Here is an 18971-nt window from a genome sequence, read left to right on the forward strand (position 1 = left end):
TTTTTCTCTGCCCTTGATCAAAACTTTGCAAATCTTAATTGCTTCTATTGCACGAACAGAAACAACTGGTGTGCCACTGCCACTGAATGTGAGTATACAAAAACAATTACGACATTTTCAAACATGTTCTGATATTTCTTTGTCAAATATTCCTGTATTTGAGATAGTACTTTCAATGTGTTCAAACAGAAACATAATGAATAAAGCCTGAATTAGACGCCTGAAACCACAGCCTTCTTTTGTTCTGCCCTTGACCAAAACTGAATTGCTTCTATTGCGGCAACATAAACCACTGGTATCATTATGCCACTGAATGTCAGTATACAAACATTTTCAGAAATATAAACAAATACCAAAATATTTAAAATCTCCAAACATATAGGGAAGAAGACCCTCCGCCTACGCCTACCAGCCATTGTAAAATACCCGGTAACCTGAGACATCTCGTGACTTATTGAATTATTATACTGGTCAGCTACGGAACGTGTTGATTTAAACAGCTCTCCAATGGATAACAGCAAAGATTCTCGTGTGTGTGCATTTGTGACCTTTTACATACCACAAAAAATGTGAAATGTGCAATGGAAATGTCATTCGGATAATCTCAAGTGGTCCGTGACAATGAGCAGTGTACATCCTCTCCTAACATGGTGGAACCAAGGGAGGCTATGCCCTGGAAACATTTAAACCATGAAGAAAGATGTTCATATACGGTCATGAATTTACTTTAGTGGGACTTTATGTTATTCCATCTCTTCCAACAATGTTATCTGATAAACCAGAACATTAAACATTATCAAATAGCAAAGATAATAGATTTACAAGCTCAACAGGTGGCTTGTACATCTGCTATTCTAACCGAATGCCCATGTTGACTAATGTTCATATATTTTGCTGAATGTTCACCTACTTTCACAGAATGTTCCCCTGCTTTCACAGGACATTCAACCATTTTTTTCCTGAATGTTCGCCTAGAACAGGGTTAACACTAGCCTAATTCTGCCTCTACTCCTGCAGTCTACATGCAAATTGAGAAAATCCTCAATATCCCTGCACAGATGTGGTTCATTCAATTTGTTCGACTTTCACCATCTTCATTTAAGTTAATCTCTCTCTCCCCCAAAGTTATTTTCTTGTCCTCGTCTACTCCAAACTCTTTATTCATGGATATTTTTCTTTTGACGTGCACGTATCAGGGACAGGAAGTATCACTGACAGATTTAAATTGTTTTCAACTTGTATTATTAGACTGCTCAAACATTATGTGAAGGATTCGTATTCCCTCTTGTTTTGACTTTTTTGGGTCTTTTTTCTTTCCTTGTTTTTATCAAGGCTGTCGTTCTGTTTGGAATTAGGAAGTATCACAGGAGACATTATTCAAAGTTGCCTATTGGGGTTGTTTAACATAAAAGCTCAGCTGAAGGTCAAGCTAAAACGCTGGTGTTCATTGATGCTGGTCGGGCTTTTTGGCTTTGTAATTCTTCTGAGAATAAGGTTTAAACATAGGAAAACAAGACATTGTTTGAATAACTGTTTCCTATTTAGAGTAAGGGGGGGGGGGGGGGGGGCATTTGTTTTTGTAATGTTTTTGCTTTGACTACAGATACTTTATAATTAGACTTTATCGTCCCTGAGTCGGAAAGCCCTATCCGGCGGAAAGGGCTTTCCAACTCAGAGACAATAAAGTTTCTGCAGCACTATATCAGACATCCATATATAATATGCAAGGTCAATACAAAAGTACATAGTAATATAACAGCAAAACTAAAATAATATTTTTAAAGGTACCAGTGTCCATATCGATGTTTTCTGATTGGCCAACCCAGCTAAACCAGTGTTATTCAACCCTTTGCACATCAAGGTCCATTATCGGGCATTTGAGCCACAGAGTGGACCACCATTTGATGACATTTAGCCTCTCAGACCCAATTAATAATTTCTTGGTGTTGGACAAGATTTTGTCCACAATTCCTGTATTGATGGAGAGATAACAGGCAAACGTTGATCAAAATAACAATTCTACATTATCTAATTGTGTAGACTTTATGTAAATTAAGTAATGCAGATGTTTAACAATAATTTTACTCGAGAGCATAAAATGAAACCAAATGGACCCCTAAGAGTTTCATGTTATGCTCTCAAGAGTTAAAGATCTATATGGGTTAATTGGGTTACCAACTCATTTTAAGTTTAACTGGGGACCACCTGGAAGAACATTCTCAAGCACCACTGGTGTGGTGGTCCCTGGACCACTGGTTGAGAACCACTGACTGAGCCAAATGGATTGGCCAAGTAAGACTTGCCGCTGCACCAATATAAAGTGTGCATTATAGAACTGCATTCTTTTACAAAGCAAGATAATGGCTAAATGTCTGTCAAAGATATGAAAACAATAAGCCAAACATTGATTTATTAATGTTATTGAAAGGCAGAAGATAATGAGAGTATAAATGCTCTATGTTAAAATGTTTAGAGTAGAGATTCTGACAACTGCTTGCTTGCATTACATCACTGTCCTACACTATAACACCTGCATTGGAATAAATAAAACTATACTATACATCCAAGTCATGGACTGTGACTCCTGAGTTATTGTCCTGCAACCAGACTTCAGACCCCGGATATGGTCCGAAGAAGTAATACTGGCGATGACACAAACCAATAACAAACCATATTATACAGCCATCCTGTCACAAACGTACAACCTTCAACACAGCGGCCATAACACAGACACTATTCTCACCGTTTTTATGTCAGAGCTTAAAACCTCTAGCTTGAACTTGGATGAAAATAGCAAACTCACAGGCTAGGCTAATTGAAGTGGTAACCAGAACAGTGGTGAGTGGGCACCTGTGAACTCTGGGAATTTAGACTACATTTAGTTTACAAAGTGGGGACAAATAAATACATGTATCCTAATCATCACATTAAAACCTAGCTACAAATCCTGTGTACTGTAGCTATATTATTCAGTCAATTTGGTCATAAAGAAGAAGTTGAAGGGTAAATAATATGTAGTTCTGATAGAATGTACCCTGCATGTTCAAATCATATAGTTTACTTTATTTAACATTTTTCAAAGCATTATTCTTTATTTATTTATTATTCTTTGGAAAAAATAGACAATTTTTAGGTGCCCACTCCACCTGTATTCACAGAAATGACGAAGAGACCACATATGATACACCCATAGTCTATACCTTATGCTGTTTAATACAACTCACAAACTCCAACAGCAGCCACAACATTCACTCATACACACTGCATATTCACATGGCATCTTCCTTCAAATCCACTAATCCAGAGCCATGAAAAGAAAGAAAGAAAGAAGAAAGAAAGAAAGAAAGAAAGAAAGAAAGAAAGAAAGAAAGAAAGAAAGAAAGAAAGAAAGAAAGAAAGAAAGAAAGAAAGACATACCTTGAGCAGTCTTCTTCTTAACATCCTTGGTACCCGTTGATTGTCTTTTGGGAGCGTGGATATGGTATGGACTATGGGTACATCTTCTCCACACAAGAAACTGTTGGGTCACGTGTCCTACAGCCAGAGACAGTTGGACTCGCATCACATCTCCTCCAACTCCAACCGGAACACAGTTGGACTCGCTCGCATCTTCTACAGGAGACGGTACAACCAGGACTGGATATATAGATAAACTACAGTAGGTCTTCTTTTTTCCTTACAAAAAGGGTAATTATGGCATGTTTTGTCTCCACCAGGCCTGGCTGAGACTATGTTTTTGGCCTAACTCAAATATCAGCCACACACACCTTGCTGCTTCTACCTACTTAAGTAGGTATAGTGGCAGCTTCAACGTTAGCCAGCCCTTCTGGGGGCTTGGTCGTAACTCTGGCTTACTATATGGCTCTGGCACTGGCTTAGCCCTGGTCCAGTGCTTACAGCGAGTCTCTCTTACTCGCTGGTAAGCACTGGACCAGGGCTTAAGGGCTAGCACTGGCTAAAACCACCAGAGAGTGCCAAAATCCCTCTATGCAACTGCAACACTTGAATGATATCATACAGACAGAAAGACTAATAGCCTACCGGTATGCTGGCTAATATTTGATTATCCAAATTGAACAGAATGTTTGTTTAAAGTTGTCAATCCTCAAAATGACCATGTATAGCCATGCATGGTTCACATGACATCAGGCTGTAGCAGAGTGTTGTTGAGTGAAGCAATGAGCAATGTGAATGTAGCTAGCTGTCAGAAAACTCCCCCATACTAATTATTCACTTTTATCACGCTGCAATAAAAGTATACACAATTCGACTGCACTTGCACATGAATATGAATATTAAGCTGAGCAGTTTGCTAATTAAACTCACCTGGAAAATCCACTCTTTGGAAAGAAAACGCCCAATGCAGGCAGTTTGTCATGAAAGCTGACAGCCTGACACACGTGTACAGTAGGCTACTCACTGTACTGTCTGACTTAGCCAATTCCACGGACAGCTGTATGTCTACTCAACTTGAATTAATGTGTTCGAAACCTACAATACTTTACAAGTTGCTTTCATACTTCCATTTCCAAATTTACAGTACGAGCTTGAGTCAGACATCTGTCACCGAAAGCTGTAACTGGAGGCTCGCGCGCCGCACGGCCCGCACCTGAAGTCTGTTGCTAACATAGACGTAAACTCGTGGGCGTGGCTTCACACCGGAAGGAAGTCCCGCAGGTTTAAATACGGCGCCTGGGCGTTGCTGCAGGTTTGGCACTTTGACAGATTGTTTGTTGAGTGCCACGCGTTCAAATCGTCTCTCTGTGTCCAGGTAATTAATTTATAAGTTATTCAATACTTACCGCTGTTGTTTAGCCTACATGTTATCACTGCTACTCTTTATGTTATTTATATTTTTTAAATTACTTCTCTAATTTGGGTAGATGGTACGTTAGTGGAGCGGTTAAAGGACAACTTTAGTTTTTTTCAACCAAGGTTCATGTTTTAGGTTGTTATTAGAGAAAGTAAAAGATGAGTCTTTTCATTTGCTGCTTTCTTTCGTTTTAGGGATTTTAGCTATTTTTAACAGGGGGGCGGGGGCATTCGAGCATGGGGCTAAATATGTATTTTTTTACAACATTTTATGGTGATTTATTTTTGTATTATTTACTATAGTCCTAATAAACCCCAGGAAATTACATCTGTCCACAAAAGATAACAGGATCTACTGAATGTGAAGGTAGCCTACTGGGGGAAGGCTTATACTGTGTGTATAGGCTCAATATGTCAGTTTGTCACATTCAATAGATCCTGTGATCTTTTGTGGTCAGATGTAATTTCTTGGGGTTTATTAGGACTATAGTAAATAATAAAAAAATGAATCGCCATAATATTTTGTAAAAAAAATACCTATTTAGCCCCATGCTCGAATGCCCCCGCCCCCCTGTAAAAAATTGCTAAAATCCCCAAAACAAAAGAAAGCAGCAAATGAAAGAAAATTAACACTCACCTTTTAGTTTCTCTAATAACAACCTAAAACATGAACCTTGGTTGAAAAAAACGAAAGTTGTCCTTTAAGGTCTGTCCTTTGTTTGTTCGAAGACCCGAGTTCGCATCCTGCTCGAAGACTGTATAATTTGACTTTTAAAAATCTCTCGTTTGTTAAAAGCTGCTCTTGAACCCGCCAGTTACCAGTTTAGGATTTCAAGGCGAATCCTTTGCCCACTACACTACACCATTGGGTCTCCTGCTCGGCGGGGATGTGCGTCTATATTACAGCGTCAGAGTTTGTACACTTGGGCGCAAATAATTCTATTTGTCCCAAAGTAACTACAAAAAAATGCTGCTAATAACAACCTTTTGGTTATTTTTGGAGGGAAGCAACCCCGGGTCCTCGTATCACTAAGCAGCCTAGCCTCAATAACTCTAGATAGGGCATTCTTTGGAATCTTTGCCCTCAAGAGTAGGAATGGGCGGAGCTTGAGGGGGTTCAGGGGGGGAAAACAAAAACCTTTTTTTTTTTTTTTTTTTTTTTTTTTTTAACGTAACTTCTGGCTTCTGACTGTAGTTTGTAATCATCTCTCTTATCATGATATGATGACTCGCTGTATGGCTGTAGTGCATGTGTGTATGTGTGTGAGCTGCTGTACTACCTACACTGTAAATCCCTGGAACATGTGACTCGTTTAAACCTAAACACCATGTGTGTAATAATAAAATGCTTATATAAAGTGTTTATTAATGGTCATAAAATACAGTAGAACACGAGTTCACTCAAACACCTCACGAGAACACCTAGTGTTCAAATTCTAAACACCTATATGACTGACTTTGATTGTAAAAACTAAACACGTTTATGTGTTTAAAAAGTGTTACAGGGATTAAACATGTTCTTCTGTTTATAATCTAAACAATGTGACACGTTTAAAAAGTGTTACAAATATGTGTTTAAAACTGTTTATAACCTAAACGCTTGGGTTTAGTGTGTAAATAACTAATTTTTAGGGGTTAGGGCATTGTAAAAACGCTAAAATAATAAAATAAAGGTAAAAAAAATTGGGTGTCGTTGGCCAAGCAGTCGCACCCCCAGGCGTCAAGTTCAAGCTCCGCCTATGAGAGTAGGCTATACAAAAACTGACTGTATAATACAGACACTGATCCCCGCCGAGGCAGTGACCTGATACCTGGCGGGTTCAAGCCCCACTTTTAACAACCAAAAGTACAATTATACAGTCCCCGAAATGGATGCGAACTCGGGTCATCAAACAAATAGATCGGCGACGTTAACCATTCGACTAGCGTACCCTTTACCGTAACAGAAGCAGTTACATAATACATATGTGGTCAATTTTAACCCACCACACTACGTCTCACAAACTGTATGGTATAAAATATACCACACATACAAATAACATGCGTAACAGCGACAATCTTTTTCTATAATATTAAAGGGCTGGAGACTCAGAGACAGGAATATTCCTGTTACTGAACACACACTATAGCAATGATTACTGTCACAATATAGAGATATTTAACACTGTTAGTGAACACACACTATATAGTACTTAGCCGCAACGCTAGATTTCTTTATAATGGGATGAATCTAGAGTTGCAATACCCTCCATTGACTCCCCACTCATCCAATTTGGTTTGCGATCTGCTTGTCGCCCAACACACACCGGCTCCGTCCGGTGTGTGTTGGGCTTTTTACAGTATTTTTTTTACAGTATTTTAGCTCCATCTGCTCTATCTGCATCTTGTTGCCTATATGGGTTAATTCATAAACTGACACAGCAAATAATCTGGAATGTGAAAAGATGAGAAGAACCTTGTCAAGTCTCGTATCTATTTAGCTAGCTGGAGAGTGACCTAGGTTTAAGACCCATTTAGTGTAACAGATCCTGTAACCCCAGTAGCCATAGCAAAGCCCAGACTCTGTTTCACCAGAATGGTTAATTAGTATCACTTGTAACGGCATGGTTACCTAACAATAGTGTACGGTCAGACAAGACCTTCAGCAAACTACACCAGTCAGAACAAGTTGCAAATGTTGAGAGTGAGAGTATGCCTGCACCAGTCTCATCAAGAAGACTGAATAAGGTTGATACTAGTAACAGAGACAAGGTCCTTCATGTCATGTAGTATGAGAAAGGTTGATGAAGTTGTATCGCCGACTGCTCTTGTATTATATAAACATCATAAAAGCTACCTTAAACCTCTAAAGGAAATAAAGCAGCTGCCAGACAAAACAAAGAATCAGAACAGCAGACCAAATGTTCACCTGTTTTAATTTAATTATATGAAAGTGATGACACTAAACTAAGCGTTATGATGACATACTGAAGACACATGGTCCATGATTTTCTTCATCAATATCTGAAGTTTTTTCTTGGACGTGCAGCTTCTATCAGTGCATATTCCATGGGCACACTTTCAGAGCATACCACATCAGTCCTTTCAGCTGAATGCAAATTGTAATGTAATGATTTTCCTTCAGTTTCCAGGATCTGTATATTTAGAGTCTAAATATACAGATCCTGGAAACTGAAGGAAAATCAAAATTTTAGACCATCACATCTTCCTCAGAGCTCAGAGTCTTCATTATGTCATTATAACTCCCAGTCAGAGGTTATATATTGTATGATATTTATCTTCATACAATCAGGTTACGAGAGCATAGTGTTGGTATATTGAGCCAGGGTTTTTATGAACATCATCATCATCATCATTTTTCTGTTTCAATATTTACTGTTGAAGGTCTTCTACTGCGGAAGTTTTGACATTATGGACCGTGTCACTTTCCTTTTTCTATTTGGATGTTTTTCTAACCATGTTGTAATAGCGACCGCACATCACATTTACTATGAAAACATAAATGTCCCGTCAGTTAGTTATAGTCACCTTGTGACATCATCAGGGATGGAGATCCCTCATCAATATTAAGCCCATATATGGGAATGCCCATATATGGAGATCCCTGATGTCATCAATACTGACCTCATTAATCCCTGTATACTCAAGACACGCTCCATATATGGCCAGTACAGAATTCATTCCATATGTTGATCTGACTCCCCATGCCAAAGCGCCAGCGCTCGCACAGCAGTCTGCTGTCACCCAGGCTGATGCGTGCACGTGACCTCGTCCTTTTCTCGCCCTCAGGTCTACAGTGTCAGGGTTCTACTATTGTCAATGGCTACTGGACATGCTCTGTTACACTAAATCTAATTTAGTCGGATAAGCTACTGACCTACGGAGCTAAATACAACTTTACCTTAAGCAAACATGTTAAATGATTATATCAACTCTACATGAATGAATGACTTGCTGGTATGAGGATAACATTGAGCATTGAGCTTGGTTTCCCTCATCCAGGTGTGCTAAATAATAGTTAGGTAGTTCTATTGTAGGGCTGCATTTCTCTCAGTAGCCTACTATTGTTGAAGCTGCATATACTTTCACAATTTCTCATTTGTGACATTTCATATATTTTAGGTGAATTTGTTATAATTTCCCCACCTTTGCATAAGTGAAATCTAAATAAAACAAATCTGTTTGATACTGTAGATTTCATTTAGGACTGCTTTATTTCCTCCCATTTGGGAAACCATATACGTTTAGTGCCATAACTTCATGAGTATTGCTGGGTTCAGCAGAACCACACCGTCCATACAAGCCCTCATATGTGTTGCTATGACCATCCATGTCAGAATCACTACAAAGTAAAGAAGACACTCTACATAGATTTACATTTCCGCCTATTGTCAATATGTGAATGTAAATATGAGATATAGACATTTGAACACATACCTACATTATTATTATGTATGCCAAGTTGTAAACCTCTCAGAGCTTCCATTGTGACTCTACATGAGTTTATATGACTTAATCCCCAGATGGACAGGCTGTATTCTTACTTTGGGGTGTAACTTTAAATATCAATTTCACCACTTTTGCAGTAAAATATTTTTATATTACAATAACTTTGTAATTCTACTGACGTTTGTGTGCAACATTTGAGCTGACAGGCCTTTTTTATGTCAATCAATCAAGCGATAGATTATACTGTACATTTAGGGGCATGCCATGTGGTCTACCTGCACAGCCTTTGTGATCTACTGGTAGATCACGATGTACCTTTTGGTCACCCCTGCTGCAATACAGGATTCCTGTCCAGAATTATTATTATTTGTTATATAGAGGGTTTAAGTCGTTCTGAATTTATGTGTTTCTTTTTCTGTCTTTCTTTCTTTCTTAGGACCGAGATCAAGGTAGGGCTCAACACCGATGCCCCTTGAGATCCATCCCAAAGCTTCCCCCGGGGAGCCCAGCAAGCCAGCTAGCCAGCAAGCCGACGCAGTCAGCCAAAGCAGCCAGCCAGCCCCGCCAGTCAGCCAGTGTAGAAGGGCAGGCTGCCAAGCCAGCGCTCTTCAGCCTTTGCAGTCAGCCATTGCAGTCATACTGGCCTTGCTCAGTCAGCTCAGCCAGGCCTCTCTCGTGGCCTGGCTCTCTGTCTGCCTGGCCCGGTCTGCCCCGCCCTGCCATGCAGCAACAGAACCAGCCGGTACGGCAAGCCAGCCAGCTCAGAATGCGAGCTCAGCAAGCCAGCGCAGCGAATTATTTTACAAGCCCAGCCTTAGGCATTCCAGACTTACTGTGCACACCAACAGCCAGCAGGCACAGACCAGCAGGAGCAAGCCAGGCTCCAACCCTTGCAGCGCAGCCTTAGGCCGGATAGTCCCCCTGCCTGCACTTTGTTGCTTTCCTGGCCTTGTCCAGATGCCTGTATCGGGTCTTCTTCGACCTGTTATTCTGCTAAACACCGTGCCTGTCTGAAACTGGTTTTTACTAACTGCGTGCTTGCCTGCCTGCGTTCTTGCATGTGATCTTGCCTGACTGCTTGCCTCATGCCTCAGCTGCCTGCGTGCTTGCCTCGCCACTGCGTGCTTGTGTGCCTGCCCCTCCTGCCTGGCTGCCTGCCTCGGCCGGTCTACCTGCGTGCCTGCCTGCCTCGGCCTGCTTGCTTGCATGCTTGCCTATCTCGTCCTGCCTGCCTGCCTGTCATGTCCGTCCTGCCTGCAACTTGATTGAGGTGTGTAAACACTTATTTCACAGGTGTGGGTGTTGACCTTGGCTTTTGTGTTCTCCAGGTGTTTCTTGAAGGAGTGTCCTGTCCAGTGTAACTCCAAGTTACATGGGGTCGGTATGGTTGTGACACTCGGTTCTTTTTTCGTGTCTCGGTTCCTCAGGTGGAAGCTTGCCTGTCTTGTCCTGCCTGCCTGCCTGCCTGTCACGTCCGTCCGTCCTGCCTGCCTGCCTGCAACTTGAATGAGGTGTGTAAACACTTATTTCACAGGTGTGGGTGTTGACCTTGGCTTTTGTTCTCCAGGTGTTTTTTGAAGGAGTGTCCTGTCCAGTGTAACTCCAAGTTACATGGGGTGGGTATGGTTGTGACGCTCAGTTCTTTTTCCGCGTCTCGGTTCCTCAGGTGGAAGCTGCATAGTTGGGTTTTTGATGGGTTGGGTTTCAGGTGGTTGTTATTGTAGTAGTAGCTTGACATTTCTTGGGGGGCACTTTCAAGGACAGACTCAATCTTGCATGAGGCGTTGGAGTAGCAGCCTGTCATAGAGCTTGTAGGTGATGCAGAGGAGGGAAATGGCTCTTTGCTGGGTTTGGGGTTTGCAACCACTTTGGCCTTTCTCCAGAAAAAAGGGATGGTCTTCTGTGCCATACATGCTGGGTCCCAATTCGTCCAAAATCAACAAGAACGTGCACTTGGTGACAAGTTTTTGATTTTTGGTATGGTATTAGGTATGGTTATAAGGTTTTAAGTCGTTCTGAATTTATGTGCGTTTCTTTTTCTGTCTTTCTTTCTTAGGACCGAGATCAAGGTAGACGCCGTTGGCTCAACTCAAGCCGATGCCCCTTGAGATCCATCCCAAAGCTTCCCCCGGGGAGCCCAGCAAGCCAGCTAGCCAGCAAGCCGACGCAGTCAGCCAAAGCAGCCAGCCAGCCCCGCCAGTCAGCCAGTGTAGAAGGGCAGGCTGCCAAGCCAGCGCTCTTCAGCCTTTGCAGTCAGCCATTGCAGTCATACTGGCCTTGCTCAGTCAGCTCAGCCAGGCCTCTCTCGTGGCCTGGCTCTCTGTCTGCCTGGCCCGGTCTGCCCCGCCCTGCCATGCAGCAACAGAACCAGCCGGTACGGCAAGCCAGCCAGCTCAGAATGCGAGCTCAGCAAGCCAGCGCAGCGAATTATTTTACAAGCCCAGCCTTAGGCATTCCAGACTTACTGTGCACACCAACAGCCAGCAGGCACAGACCAGCAGGAGCAAGCCAGGCTCCAACCCTTGCAGCGCAGCCTTAGGCCGGATAGTCCCCCTGCCTGCACTTTGTTGCTTTCCTGGCCTTGTCCAGATGCCTGTATCGGGTCTTCTTCGACCTGTTATTCTGCTAAACACCGTGCCTGTCTGAAACTGGTTTTTACTAACTGCGTGCTTGCCTGCCTGCGTTCTTGCATGTGATCTTGCCTGACTGCTTGCCGCATGCCTCAGCTGCCTGCGTGCTTGCCTCGCCACTGCGTGCTTGTGTGGCTGCCCCTCCTGCCTGGCTGCCTGCCTCGGCCGGTCTACCTGCATGCCTGCCTGCCTCGGCCTGCTTGCTTGCATGCTTGCCTATCTCGTCCTGCCTGCCTGCCTGTCATGTCCGTCCTGCCTGCCTGCCTGCAACTTGATTGAGGTGTGTAAACACTTATTTCACAGGTGTGGGTGTTGACCTTGGCTTTTGTGTTCTCCAGGTGTTTCTTGAAGGAGTGTCCTGTCCAGTGTAACTCCAATTTACATGGGGTCGGTATGGTTGTGACACTCGGTTCTTTTTTCGTGTCTCGGTTCCTCAGGTGGAAGCTTGCCTGTCTTGTCCTGCCTGCCTGCCTGCCTGCCTGTCACGTCCGTCCTGCCTGCCTGCCTGCCTGCCTGCCTGCAACTTGAATGAGGTGTGTAAACACTTATTTCACAGGTGTGGGTGTTGACCTTGGCTTTTGTTCTCCAGGTGTTTTTTGAAGGAGTGTCCTGTCCAGTGTAACTCCAAGTTACATGGGGTGGGTATGGTTGTGACGCTCAGTTCTTTTTCCGCGTCTCGGTTCCTCAGGTGGAAGCTGCATAGTTGGGTTTTTGATGGGTTGGGTTTCAGGTGGTTGTTATTGTAGTAGTAGCTTGACATTTCTTGGGGGGCACTTTCAAGGACAGACTCAATCTTGCATGAGGCGTTGGAGTAGCAGCCTGTCATAGAGCTTGTAGGTGATGCAGAGGAGGGAAATGGCTCTTTGCTGGGTTTGGGGATTGCAACCACTTTGGCCTTTCTCCAGAAAAAAGGGATGGTCTTCTGTGCCATACATGCTGGGTCCCAATTCGTCCAAAATCAACAAGAACGTGCACTTGGTGACAAGTTTTAGATTTTTGGTATGGTGTTAGGTATGGTTATAAGGTTTTAAGTCGTTCTGAATTTATGTGCGTTTCTTTTTCTGTCTTTCTTTCTTAGGACGGAGATCAAGGTAGACGCCGTTGGAAGGCTCAACACAAGCCGATGCCCCTAGAGATCCATCCCAAAGCTTCCCCCGGGGAGCCCAGCAAGCCAGCAAGCCCGCCCAGTCAGCCAGCTCAGCCAGGCCTCTCTCGCGGCCTGACTCTCTGTCTGCCTGGACCGGTCTGCCCGCCCTGCCTTGCAGCAACAGAACCAGCCGGTCTGACAAGCCAGCCAGCTCAGAATGCGAGCTCAGCAAGCCAGCGCAGCGAAAATGTTAAGGTCAAGGTCCTTTATACTGGTGAAGGTCATTTATACTGGTCAAGGTCATTTATATGGTGACGGTCATTTATACTGGTGGAGGTCATTTATACTGGTCAAGGTCATCTATACTGGTGACGGTCATTTATACTGGTCAAGGTCATCTATACTGGTCAAGGTCATCTATACTGGTGACGATCATTTATACTGGTCAAGGTCATTGATATGGTGACGGTCGTTTATACTGGTGGAGGTCATTTATACTGGTCAAGGTCATTTACTAGTCTTATGAAGGTCATTTATACTGGTCAAGGTCATCTATACGGTCATTTATACTGGTGGAGGTCATTTATACTGGTCAAGGTCATCTATACTGGTGACGGTCATTTATACTAGTCAAGGTCATCTATACTGGTCAAGGTCATCTATACTGGTGACGATCATTTATACTGGTCAAGGTCATTGATATGGTGACGGTCGTTTATACTGGTGGAGGTCATTTATACTGGTCAAGGTCATTTACTAGTCTTATGAAGGTCATTTATACTGGTCAAGGTCATCTATACTGGTGACGGTCATTTATATGGTGACGGTCATTTATACTGGTGGAGGTAATTTATACTGGTCAAGGTCATCTATACTGGTGAAGGTCTTTTATACTGGTCAAGGTCATTTACTAGTCTTATGAAGGTCATTTATACTGGTGGAGGTAATTTATACTGGTCAAGGTCATCTATACTGGTCAAGGTCATCTATACTGGTGACGGTCATTTATACTGGTCAAGGTCATTTATATGGTGACGGTCGTGTATACTGGTGGAGGTCATTTACTAGTCTTATAAAGGTAATTTATACTGGTCAAGGTCATCTATACTGGTGAAGGTCATTTACTAGTCTTATGAAGGTCATTTATACTGGTCAAGGTCATTTATATGGTGACGGTCGTGTATACTGGTGAAGGTCATTTACTAGTCTTATGAAGGTCATTTATACTGGTCAAGGTCATTGATACTGGCGCGCTATAGTGCGCTATTCTTCATCATTGTTGAGGATTTGAAAGAAAGGTGAAAATCACGGAAAATCTAAAGGCTATAGTCCATTGCCTCGGAGGGCATACTATAGTATGTAGTTTTTCACCATTTCGGAGGATTTGAAAAAAGGTGGAAATCACTGAAAAGCGAAAGGCCATGGTCAATGGTTTCGGAGGGCATACAATAGTGTGCCACTTTTTGCATGATTTGAGGATTTGAAAAAGGTGAAAAGCGAAAGGCTGTAGTCCATGGTCTCGGAGGGCTTACTATATGTCGTGTTTCACCATTTCGAAGGTCATCTATTCTGGTCAAGGTAATTTATACTGGTGATAGCTGGGTCCCAATTCGTCCAAAATCAACAAGATCGTGCACTTGGTGACAAGTTTTAGATTTTTGGTATGGTGTCAAGTATGGTTATAAGGTTTTCAAAAACCATCGCAAAATAGTTGGGCTCGCACCCCTAGTGGCCTGTTTGCAATGAATTAAATATTAAAGTATATGGTTAAAAACCAAAATAATTGATAAAATAGATTTTCCAATTGATTCTATTAGTATTGGGTATGCTAAATAACATATTAAAAATGTGGGTGAAAATAACTTCTGGAAAGGCATCATTTTCAAGATGGCGTCCACGGTGGCCTCAGTGAGCTTAAAATGCCTATAAACTGGGATTTAATACATACAAAATCATAACAATTATGCACTTGGTGACAAGTTTTTGATTTTTGGCATGGTGTTAGGTATGGGCATAATGTTTTCAAAAACCATCACAAACGAGTTGGGCTCGCCCCCTAGTGGTCAGTTTGCAATTAATCCAATGTTAATAGGCCAGCATTGGATTAATTGCAAACAGACCACTAGGGGGCGAGCCCAACTTGATTGCGATGGTTTTTGAAAACATTATGCCCATACCTAACATCATGCCAAATATCTAAAACATGTCACCAAATGCATAATTGTTATGATTTGTTATGTATTAAATCCCAGTTTATAGGCATTTTAAGCTCACTGAGGCCACCGTGGACGCCATCTTGAAAATGATGCCTTTCCAGAAGTTATTTTTTTCTACATTTTTAATGTTATTTAGCATAACCAATACTAATAGAATCCATTGATTTATTTCTTTTATCCATTATTATGGTTTTTAACCATATACTGGCCCATTTAATATTAGATTCATTGCAAACGGACCACTAGAGGGCGAGCCCATCTCGTTTGCGATGGTTTTTGAAAACCTTATGCCCATACCTAACACCATGCCAAATGTCAAGGACTTGTCACCAAGTGCACGATTATAACGAATTGGGACCCAGCTATGAAGGTAATTTACTAGTCTTATGAAGGTCATCTGTACTGGTGAAGGTCATTTACTAGTCTTATGAAGGTAAGTTATACTGTTCAAGGTCATTTAAACTGGTGAAGGTAATTTACTAGTCTTATGAAGGTCATTTTTACTGGTCAAGGTCATTGAGGCGTGCGCTTTAGTGCGTGATTCTTCATCATTCGTGAGGATTTGAAAGAAAGGTGAAAATCACGGAAAAGTGAGACTATAGTCCATGGTCTCGGATGGCATACTTTAGTATGTAATTTTTCACCATTTCGGAGGTCATTTATACTGGTGAAGGTCATTTACTAGTCTCATGAAGGTCATTTATACTGGTCAAGGTCATTTAAACTGTTCAAGGTAATTTTAACTGATGAAGGTAATTTTGTCTTATGAAGGTCATTTATACTGGTCAAGGTCATTTAGCGGAGCGCTTTAGTGCGCGATTCTTGTTCAGGATTTGAAAGAAAGGTGAAAAGCGAAAGGCTATAGTCCATGGTCTCGGAGGGCATACTTCAGTATGTCGTTTTTCACGATTTCGGAGGATTTGAAAAAAGGTGAAAAGCTAAAGGCTGTAGTCCATGGTCTCGGACCGCATAATATTATAGTGTGCCATTAGTGTGATTTTTGAGGATTTGAAAAAAGGTGAAAATCACTGAAAAGCGAAAGGCTACAGTCCGTGATCTCGGAGGGCATACTATGTCTTTCACCATTTCGGAGGTCATCTATACTGATGAAGGTCATTGATACTGGTCAAGGTCATTTATACTGTGAAGGTCATTTATACTGGTCAAGGTCATTTATATGGTGAAGGTCATTTATACGGGTCACGGCAATTTACTAGTCTTATGAAGGTCATTTATACTGGTCAATGTCATTTTCTAGTCTTATGAAGGTCATTTATACTGGTCAAGGTCATTTATGCTGTTCAAGGTAATTTTAACTGGTGAAGGTAATTTACTAGTCTTATTTATACTGGTCAAGGTCATTAAAATTCTCCTTATCAAAGTGTGGTTCGGGGGCACCCTGAGGTCCCTGTCTCCAACACTGGTTATTGAAGCGTATACGCACGCACACGCTAACCAAATGTAACACAAGTAACCAAACTGAAAAAGTGCTACTCGGGGCACAGGTCGATCTCCACCAGGGCAGGTCAGCTTATGGCCTCCTGGTGGCGCTATTATAGGACAATGTGAAAAGGGTGACGGACACACACACACACACCCCACACACGGACTGCCTGGTGGAGACAATAATTCAAGTTTTGTGCTGTGTTTTTCTTCTTTATATACCGTTATTAATTATTGCCTACAATGTGACGTCAATTGTGAAATTACTTTACCGTTGAAATGTAAAATTTACATTTCAATGAATGGACCTGTACAATAAAACAAAAACTAAGGCACTGGTGTGGTACTTCTGGTTTACCGGAATGGGGTTCAACTCCCTGCAGTGCTCTGCTCAATTTGTTGTATTTACATGGTTAATTTTTATTTCCTGCTCATTGTGTTGCCTTTTCATAGATGATAACCCCCAGGTTCTTTACTGTGTTTGTACTCCCTACAGTTAGGTTACCATGTCTATTTATTTATTATTTCTGTTCACTAGAACCAATTGATGATATGCACACGGCTGCCATCTTGCCAGAAAGGTGCTAATAGGTGCAACTTCCCATAGACAGCCCATTCATCCAAACAAAAGTCCTATTAATTGCAAATCATCTGCAAGGAATTTCTTGACGGAGTAGCTCATAACATGTCTACAGTGGATTTTTATTAAACAAATACATTGCAGATAGAGGATAATTCAAGCTTTCCATACAGCTGCAATGTTGGTGCGTTTGACGTTATTTAATACGTTAGGACTGTTCAGTTTGGATGAATGGGCTGTCTATGGGAAGTTGCACCTAGGTAGCACTTTGCTGGCAAGATGGCAGCCGTGTGCATATCATCAGTAGTGAGAACTTCTGTCTTAGGGCCGATTCATACTCCTATTTTACCGCTCTAGTGCCAAAATGATTTATAAACATTATTTATGAACCATTGAGGCCTGTTTCATATAATCGGTTCAGGGAACATATCACAGGTTGTTTTCTAATCACTTGGGAGACAAACACAGTACTCTCTCTCTCTCTCTCTCTCTCTTGCTCATATTAAGGATAATTTTCTCAGTATTATGGAAGAGGAAATGCTGAATATCTCAGATGTTAGGCAGATGTTAATAGGTTGACAAGTGCAGTGGGAGATTACTGGCTGGCTCTGAAATAAAATGATTAAAAGAATACATGTTAACCTTTGAGGCTATATGAATTCCTTTTGGGCCATTGAATACTTTTCTTCTAACTGCAGTAATGACAGCATGTGGCAATTATTGGACAGGGAAAACTACCTAACATGAAAACTATTAATTGAACCATGTGGTCTCTGAGCATAGCCTGAATACCCAATCTATAAACTCATTACAGAGAAATCAAATACTGTGCATTAGCTAATGTAGTAGCTGAGTCATTGCAGACTTCTGTTGTTAAACCCTGCAAGTCTGCGACCTGTCAGTGAGTCAGATACATTTTCTGGACTAATGTGTCAACAGAAATTTTCTGAGCTGCTTCTTCTCGACCTCCAACATGTCAACACAATTTCTGAGATGTGTCTTATCGGCCTCAATCGTGTAAACATAATTCTTAAACTTGAGTCATCCTTCCCTTTGCTGGTATTTGAGACTTATTGCTTTTTCTTCGGGCGTTGCTCCCTGTCAGGGTTGTGCACACAGACATCAAATGGGGCTTCAAAGTTCAGCCCCTGCCCTTTTACCCGTCTGTAAAACAACTGCCCTTTCCAGACCATGAATGCAGCATTTACTATATAATATGGTGAAAGAAATGCAAATGCCTCTCCTTTCCATGCCATGCCGGAAGGCAGCATTCAGGAGAATTGCTTTTTCTCCCGAAGTCTCCTGAACTTGGAACGCAGCATTTTACATTGAACAAATTTGTGTAGAAATCCATGTCGTTACACCGCATCTCTCCACTAGCTAAAGAGTGGCTGGGTTACGCCCCGACAATAGCTGATCTACAAGCTCTCAATGCGTCACACTGCGACGCATTGAGAGCTTGTAGATCTGCTATTTTTGTCCAAAAGTGCCCTCTTATGGGATTTCAGCCCCTGCCTCTCTAACACTCTCTGCACGTCCCTGCTCCCTGTTGCGCGAGGTGTCGTCGACAGGATGCTGGGGGCTGTGTACAATGTACAGTGGCCATCACCATCCCCTGAGGAAGAAGGCTTAAGATGGGGCTTTTGATAGGCAGACATGTCTCCTGTGGCAGCTGACACTCAGTCTTTAGTTTGCTCCTCATATCTCTCTCTCTCTCTCTTTCTGTATCACTTTCTCTCTCTCGCTCCTCCTCT

The 18971-nt window shown here is 42.1% G+C and overlaps 1 protein-coding gene across 1 annotated transcript in view; it reads left to right on the plus strand.

Annotated features, from left to right (window-relative positions):
- The window catches only part of LOC310878864 (interferon-induced very large GTPase 1-like), a gene marked incomplete at both ends in the record, with an annotated part of 49887 nt that extends 40150 nt beyond the window's left edge, over positions 1–9737 (plus strand). Inside the window, 2 exons of the mRNA XM_083793281.1 lie at positions 3515–3624; positions 9698–9737. Coding sequence (XP_083649407.1) covers positions 3515–3624; positions 9698–9737 — 150 coding nt within the window. The remainder of the gene's footprint in view (positions 1–3514; positions 3625–9697) is intronic.
- Between the last annotated feature and the right edge of the window lie 9234 nt (positions 9738–18971).

This window comes from Protomyctophum parallelum (assembly GCF_964188405.1).
Source record: "Protomyctophum parallelum genome assembly, chromosome: 21".
NCBI lineage: Eukaryota > Metazoa > Chordata > Actinopteri > Myctophiformes > Myctophidae > Protomyctophum > Protomyctophum parallelum.